Source organism: Anguilla anguilla, chromosome 13 (assembly GCF_013347855.1).
Source record: "Anguilla anguilla isolate fAngAng1 chromosome 13, fAngAng1.pri, whole genome shotgun sequence".
Taxonomy (NCBI): domain Eukaryota; kingdom Metazoa; phylum Chordata; class Actinopteri; order Anguilliformes; family Anguillidae; genus Anguilla; species Anguilla anguilla.
Window position 1 is genome coordinate 36,979,164 of NC_049213.1, and position 6,670 is coordinate 36,985,833.

General features: G+C 48.5%; 1 protein-coding gene across 1 annotated transcript; it reads left to right on the top strand.

Annotated features, from left to right (window-relative positions):
• The first annotated feature begins 786 nt into the window (after positions 1 to 786).
• LOC118211502 (acidic mammalian chitinase-like) lies at positions 787 to 6,297 on the top strand. The gene is made up of 11 exons (XM_035388754.1): positions 787 to 1,095; positions 1,853 to 1,882; positions 2,397 to 2,598; positions 2,819 to 2,875; positions 3,310 to 3,475; positions 3,871 to 3,995; positions 4,121 to 4,244; positions 4,391 to 4,573; positions 4,942 to 5,067; positions 5,403 to 5,541; positions 5,960 to 6,297. Exons 1-11 carry the CDS (start codon positions 1,071 to 1,073, stop codon positions 6,211 to 6,213), a joined length of 1,431 nt encoding a protein of 476 aa, XP_035244645.1. The 5' UTR covers positions 787 to 1,070; the 3' UTR covers positions 6,214 to 6,297.
• The last annotated feature ends 373 nt before the right edge of the window (positions 6,298 to 6,670 follow it).

A 6,670-nucleotide genomic window follows, 5' to 3' on the forward strand; every position in this document is an offset into this window, starting at 1 on the left:
CTTGGGTTTTGGTTATTTTGTTTTGTCAGTTTTTAGATTCAGCTGAATCTAATTATCAATTCACTTTGGTTAATTGGTTGATTGAGGAACTAAGGGAACAATTACTTTTTCATATGGCTGATATGGGTGGTTAATTTTTTTCATTATAGAAATGACATAATTTTTTTAAATGTGTTTTGCGTTTACTGTTTCCCTTTGTCTAGTATTGCATTTTGTCTAAAGATCTGAAACCATTCAGTCAGACAAATACACAATAAAAAAAGATAATTAGCAAATACTTCTTCATGGTACTGTGTATATATACAGTACATATATATGTATGTGTGTGTATGTCATTCAGAAAGTGAACAGTTTGTGTAAACAGAGCTGCACATACACATACAACCAGTTAACAAAAAATAAATTGTCCAGAAGTGAAAATTCATGGTTGTTTGATAATGGAATGGGGTGCAATTGTGTGGTTCTTCGCTCCTGAATCTGGTAGACTGTACGCAATGTTTTATACATCTATTACTTAGGCTTACATGACTTACATTTTTATTCATAAAATATATTCACACTAATAAAATGTCAAAAATGAGTTAGATTAACACCTGCTTTGCAGTCCCCTGTTTATCCATTATACAAAGTCATATAATTATAACTACAAACATCATATATTTATTATATTTCATATAATTAGCAAACAAGAGTGATACGATATGCTTCACTGCTTAGGATTTTTTCCATTTTTTTTTTTTTTTTTTTTTTTCCATTTGAATGAATGAGAATCTTAACGACCTTGATTTAAAAACTCCCAGAAGGTCGGTCAAGTAAGGCAGGCTTTCTATCGCAAGGAGAAATTAAGTTTATCGGAACGTTATCAAATAAAAAGCCTAAGCGTTCCGCGTAGCACGACCTGAAGTTTCCACGAAGCGCTGACTGGAAAAGTCTCGCCGCAAACACCCAAGACGTAGGGAGACTGATCAAACAGCGAAGAGGGAGGTCTTGGGGAGATAAGGGGAATAATCTCGGGACTCAAACCGTATATAAGGAGAGAGGTGCCGTGGTTTAGTTGTACAGAGGCAACCATGGGCAAGCTACTGATCTGTGTTGGTAAGTCAGCTTCTGTACCTCTTCACTCCTCTGCTCAATTTCTGCTTTGAACTGAACATTTTTAAAACTATATTAATTGGTGCCTGAATACCAGCCTTGTACGTATTGCCATCTTAGTATTATATGCATTGCTGTATTGCCATCTTAGTATTATGGCAAAAAGGCATTAATGTCTACAAATCCTTGTTGTGGACTACAGCGTTGTGCATTTAGCTCGTGCAACATTGTGGCAGGACAGGACCAACATCAAGAGCAATGGCAAAGAGCACCTACCTAGTGGAAGTCATAGGGTTGCTGCCTTCAATGCAGTACAGCAAGGAGCAGACACGTTTGACAGGTTACTCTGTAAGGATAGGCAACAGTTGAGAACGTTCACACCTCTGAGACACACACTGACACACACACACATACACACACACAGAGCAAAGCTTTCCCAGCAGCATTGCCTGCTACCACTCCGCATCTCTCTGCTATTTCACGATTATGACTATTCTCACTATTATGAAAGACTTTGTTTGTGTATATAACTTTGTGTAGGGAAACATGGACCAGAGTGCATGCAACGCTTTATTCTTCAGTGCAGGGTGATTCCGTACTATAAGGATCAGATGGAAACCCTAGAAAGTCCTGTGGAGATGAACGAGAATAACAGCGAGGAAGCACAGAGGCAATATCTCTGTAATAAAACGTGTGCGGAGCGATCGGACTGGGTGCCTCTTGATTTGGTGTAAACTTCTCTCCTCTTTCTCTCCCCTAGGACTCGCTCTCCTGCTGCACGCGCAGCTAGGTAAGCCTCCTCTTCTTCCTCTCTTCTTCCTCTCCTCTCCTGACACTCCTCTTCTTCCTCTCCTTCCTCTCCTCTTCTAGCACTCCTCTTCTTCCTCACCTCTCCTGACACTCCTCTTCTTCCTCACCTCTCCTGACACTCCTCTTCTTCCTCTCCTCTCCTGACACTCCTCTTCTTCCTCACCTCTCCTGACACGCCTCTTCTTCCTCTCCTCTTCTAGCACTCCTCTTCTTCCTCTCCTCTTCTGAAACTCTTCTTCCTCTCCTCTCCTGACACTCCTCTTCTTCCTCACCTCTCCTGACACTCCTCTTCTTCCTCTCCTCTCCTGACACTCCTCTTCTTCCTCACCTCTCCTGACACGCCTCTTCTTCCTCTCCTCTTCTAGCACTCCTCTTCTTCCTCTCCTCTTCTAGCACTCCTCTTCTTCCTCTCCTTCGTCCTTCACCTTCACATTGTTACATCGCCACCTGCTGCCACGCCTGAGGACGTGAGCCTGTATATCCCCTGTCCTCAGGATCCTCCTATCTGCTGTCCTGTTACTTCACCAACTGGGGGCAGTACAGACCAGGCGCCGGGAAGTACTTCCCCACCAACGTGGACCCATGCCTTTGTGACCACCTGATCTACGCCTTCGCCTCCATGAACAACAACGAGATTGTCACCTACGAGTGGGACGACGTGAAGCTCTACGGCGAGTTCCAGGCCCTGAAGAACCAGTAAGTTTCCCATCATGCACCGCTGCATCGACACACGCGCTACATCCCAGGTGCTACAGAAGGTCGTTTTCACTGACGCCCTTCCAAGGACTGCTGGTGTGTTCCGACGTAACATGCTAAATCTGTTAAGTGCTGAGGCTTTTTTGCGCACTTTTGTTTCGACACCAGTCTCATCCTGAACCTGTCATCAGTTTCACCCTCCTGTTTGTGTCTCCCACAGGAACAGCAACCTGAAGACTCTCCTGGCCATCGGAGGCTGGAACTTTGGGACAGCAAAGTAAGCATGCTCCCCTCTGGAGGTTTGACATGCCCTTTTCACAATTTCTCCTCTTCCGGTCATCCCTTTCTCCTTCCCTCATCTGCCTAGTTCCACTAACTGTTTACTTTTTTTTTTACTCCGCATCAACCGACTCAGATCTCACTTTACCTGTCCCCCCCTTCCCCTCATTCATTAATTTACTTTAATCCCTTAAGATGTGAGATCAGAAATATGTGACTAGAATGTTTTGAACTTAACCCTCTAATGCTGATGTAACAATCGCCGCTGGTGACCGAAAGCAGCAGAGTTCTAGAACACTGACTTAGAATTTTTAGAAGAAAAAAAAAAACTTTATAAAAACATCTACTTCTTCGGAGGGCTAATTCATTCCCCCCCCCCCCCCCCCCCCCCCCCCCCCCCCCCCCCCCCCCCCCCCCCCCCCCCCGAACCAGGTTCCACGCCATGGTCTCCACCTCCGCCACCCGTCAGACCTTCACCGCCTCCGTGATCAAGTTCCTGAGACAGTACGAGTTTGACGGTCTGGACATCGACTGGGAGTACCCTGGCTCCAGAGGCAGTCCTCCCGAGGACAAGCAGCTGTACACCACCCTGGTGCAGGTAGGAAACCCAAACGCAACATGCACAGTATCCTGTACCGGTCACTAAAATCGTTTTCTTTTTATTTACAATGGACAGTTCATTGCTGTTGTCCATTGGCCAATTATTATAATGGGTAAGGAACTGGTCTTGTAACCTAAAGGTCACAGGTGTGATTCCCTGGTAGGACACTGCTGTTGTACCCTTGAGCAAGGTACTTAACCTGCATTGCTTCAGTATATATCCAGCTGTATAAATGGATACAATGTGAATGCTGTGTAAAAAACGTTTGTGTAAGTCGCTCTGGATAAGCGCGTCTGCTAAATGGCTGTAATGCAAATATAATGTAATGTATTGCAGCAGCCCCACTGGTCTCTCTCTCACTCTCTCTCTCTCTCTCTCTCTCTGGACTCCAGGAAATGATGGCCGCCTTTGAGGCTGAGGCCAAGCAGACTAACCGCCCTCGCCTCATGCTGACCGCCGCCGTGTCCGCAGGAAAGGGCACCATCGACTCCGCCTACCAGATCGCTCAGATTGGCCAGTGAGTACGGCCGCCCGTTCCTCGAAGCCGCCGGGCTCCACCGGTGCAGGCACCCTCAAACAATAACCCACTTACAGTACGTACCACCCCCAACTACAGATCCCATGATCCTCTCCTTCCCACAGGGTCCTGGACTACCTGCACGTCATGACCTACGACTTCCATGGTAGCTGGGAGCGGCAGACCGGTGAGAACAGCCCCCTGTACAAAGGACCTTCTGACCAGGGCTCCTACATCTACTTCAACGTGGTAAGTGTCCGTTTTGCATGTCCAAACCGTCGGGCTCAAGATCGCAGTTACTACGGCGATTTGGCAAACTGTCTCCTGTCCGTTTTTTTTTTTTTAATTGATCATCATCATCATCATCATCATCATCATCTTCATCTCCCCGGCAGGACTATGCCCTGAACTACTGGAAGAGCAATGGCGCCCCCGCTGAGAAACTCCTGGTCGGGTTCCCCACCTACGGACACACCTGGAAACTGGCCGGGTCCCAGACTGGGGTGGGAGCCCCCGCCGCTGGACCTGGACCCGCGGGACCCTACACCAGGCAGTCAGGCTTCTGGGCCTACTACGAGGCGAGTCCCAAAAAGAGCCGGCCCGCGTCCGGCCGTCAGCGAAACCGCACTTGCCCTTTTTCGGGAATTTGCTTTGCTCTCACACACACACACATACACACACACACACACACACGTATCCACACACACACACACACACACACACTGGTGGAATTAGAAGAAGTTTCCACAGCACTCCCGGTAAGCTCTCCAGTGAGCAGCTGAGCACACTGAGGGGAGTGATGTGAGCACCATATCAGTCCAGTGGCAGGGCTTTAGGTCAGCTGGCAGCTAAACAGTCCGCCGCTGGATTAGGGCCCTCCACGTGATGCGATTTTGCAGCCCCCTCTCTAACGCGGGACGTCCTCTCCCCCCCCTCCCCGCCCCAGATCTGCACCTTCCTGAAGCAGGGCGGCACCGAGGCCTGGGACGCACCCCAGGACGTCCCCTACGCCTTCAACACCGCCACCGGCGTCTGGGTCGGCTACGACAACGTCAAGAGCTTCCAGATCAAGGTGAGCTTTCGCCAGCGTCGCCCGCGGAGGGATCGCGCCGCTTCGCACCCGTCCGGCCTGGGCATGGCGGAGGCGAAAGGGTCGACTGCAGTAGATTCCTTACAAGGGCACAAATACGCTCCTTCTTGTATCTTTATCATATTTCATGCATTAGACGTTGCTCTGGCAGATGTCTTCAAGCGACACGCGATCGTGTCGAGCATCTGAGAGTGGAGCCGCTGGTTTGTGACTACATTAGCTTTGTGTAACAGACCCATCAATGATGGTTTAGAAGAAATATGGGTGTGGTTTGTGCCAATTTTTTCTCCATCACCCCCCCCCCCCCCCCACCACAGATTGACTGGCTGAAGAAGAACCAGTACGGAGGTGCCATGGTGTGGAGTCTGGACCTGGATGACTTCAGCGGGACCTTCTGTGGCCAGGGGCCATACCCTCTGATCAGCACCCTGAAGAGTGGACTGGGAACGGGCCAGAGTGAGTGCTGCACTCAGCGCAGGCGCGCCTGTGTGTGTGTGTGTGTGCGTATGTGTGTGTGTGTGTGTGTATGCGTGTGTGCGTATGTGTGTGTGTGTGTGTGTGTGTGTGTGTCTCTATGTCTGTCTGTCTATATGTCTGCCACTCTCTATGTCTGTCCATTTGTCCGTCTGTTTTAATGTGGTCAGTCTACCCTGTCTATCAGGGAAATGAGTGCAATTCTTCAGTTCAACTTATTATTCATTAGAATTCAGTTCTTGTGAAATTCAATATAGTTATTGTTATAGTTATAATTGTTATTATTAATCTTTTTTTAAGTTGAAAAATATTGTTCCCCAAACTGTCAGCAAAAAATACTGCACCTTAAATTTACCGCCTTGTTTCTTTACCCTCTCCCCCACCCCCACCCCCACCCCAGGCTGCTCTGCCCCCGCCAAGCCCCTGCCCCCTGTCACCCAGGCCCCCGCTCAGCCCCAGCCCCCTGCCACCCAGAGCCCCAATGCCCCCCCACAGCCTGGCAGCGGCTTCTGCGCCGGTAAGGCCAATGGCCTCTACCCCGACCCCAGCAACAAGAACCACTTCTACGAGTGCAGCCAGGGGCAGACCTACCAGCAGCACTGCGCCACGGGCCTGGTGTTCGACGCCAGCTGCTCCTGCTGCAACTGGGCCTAGGACAGCCTCCGTCCCGACAGCCCCGACGCCCGGACACCTCCGCCCGTCTGCGGTCGGGTCCCATCCCCACGCGTCCGCAATCTCAAATCCCATTCTGTAAAAAACAAAACACGAGAAAATAAATAAATCTTGCTGAGCAATCTATTCATGTCTTTGTGTCTGATTGGTGTCCTTTAAAAAAAAACAAAAACAGTGGTTCACACTTGACTTGACTCGAGAATCCATTAAGGCAGATTATCTCTCTCTACTTTTTACTACCGGTGCCTGCATGTGATGAGATTTTCTACCTGTAGGTTTAACCCTCCTGTTATGTTGCGGGTCAAATTGACCCTTTTTAAAGTTTGAAAATCTAGGAAAAATACTTAAAATTATTTTTTCAGTATGAAACTTCTTCTACTGGCCTTAATTAGTGTAATCAACATTCTAAATGAAAATGGTTCATTTCATGTATTTGCAA

Coding starts and splice junctions, on each gene's coding strand:
- LOC118211502 (XM_035388754.1), top strand. CDS start 1,071: ATGGGCAAGCTACTGATCTGTGTTG. Junction 2,599..2,818: donor TTCCAGGCCCTGAAGAACCA/GTAAGTTTCCCA, acceptor TGTCTCCCACAG/GAACAGCAACCTGAAGACTC. Junction 3,996..4,120: donor CAGATCGCTCAGATTGGCCA/GTGAGTACGGCC, acceptor TCCTTCCCACAG/GGTCCTGGACTACCTGCACG.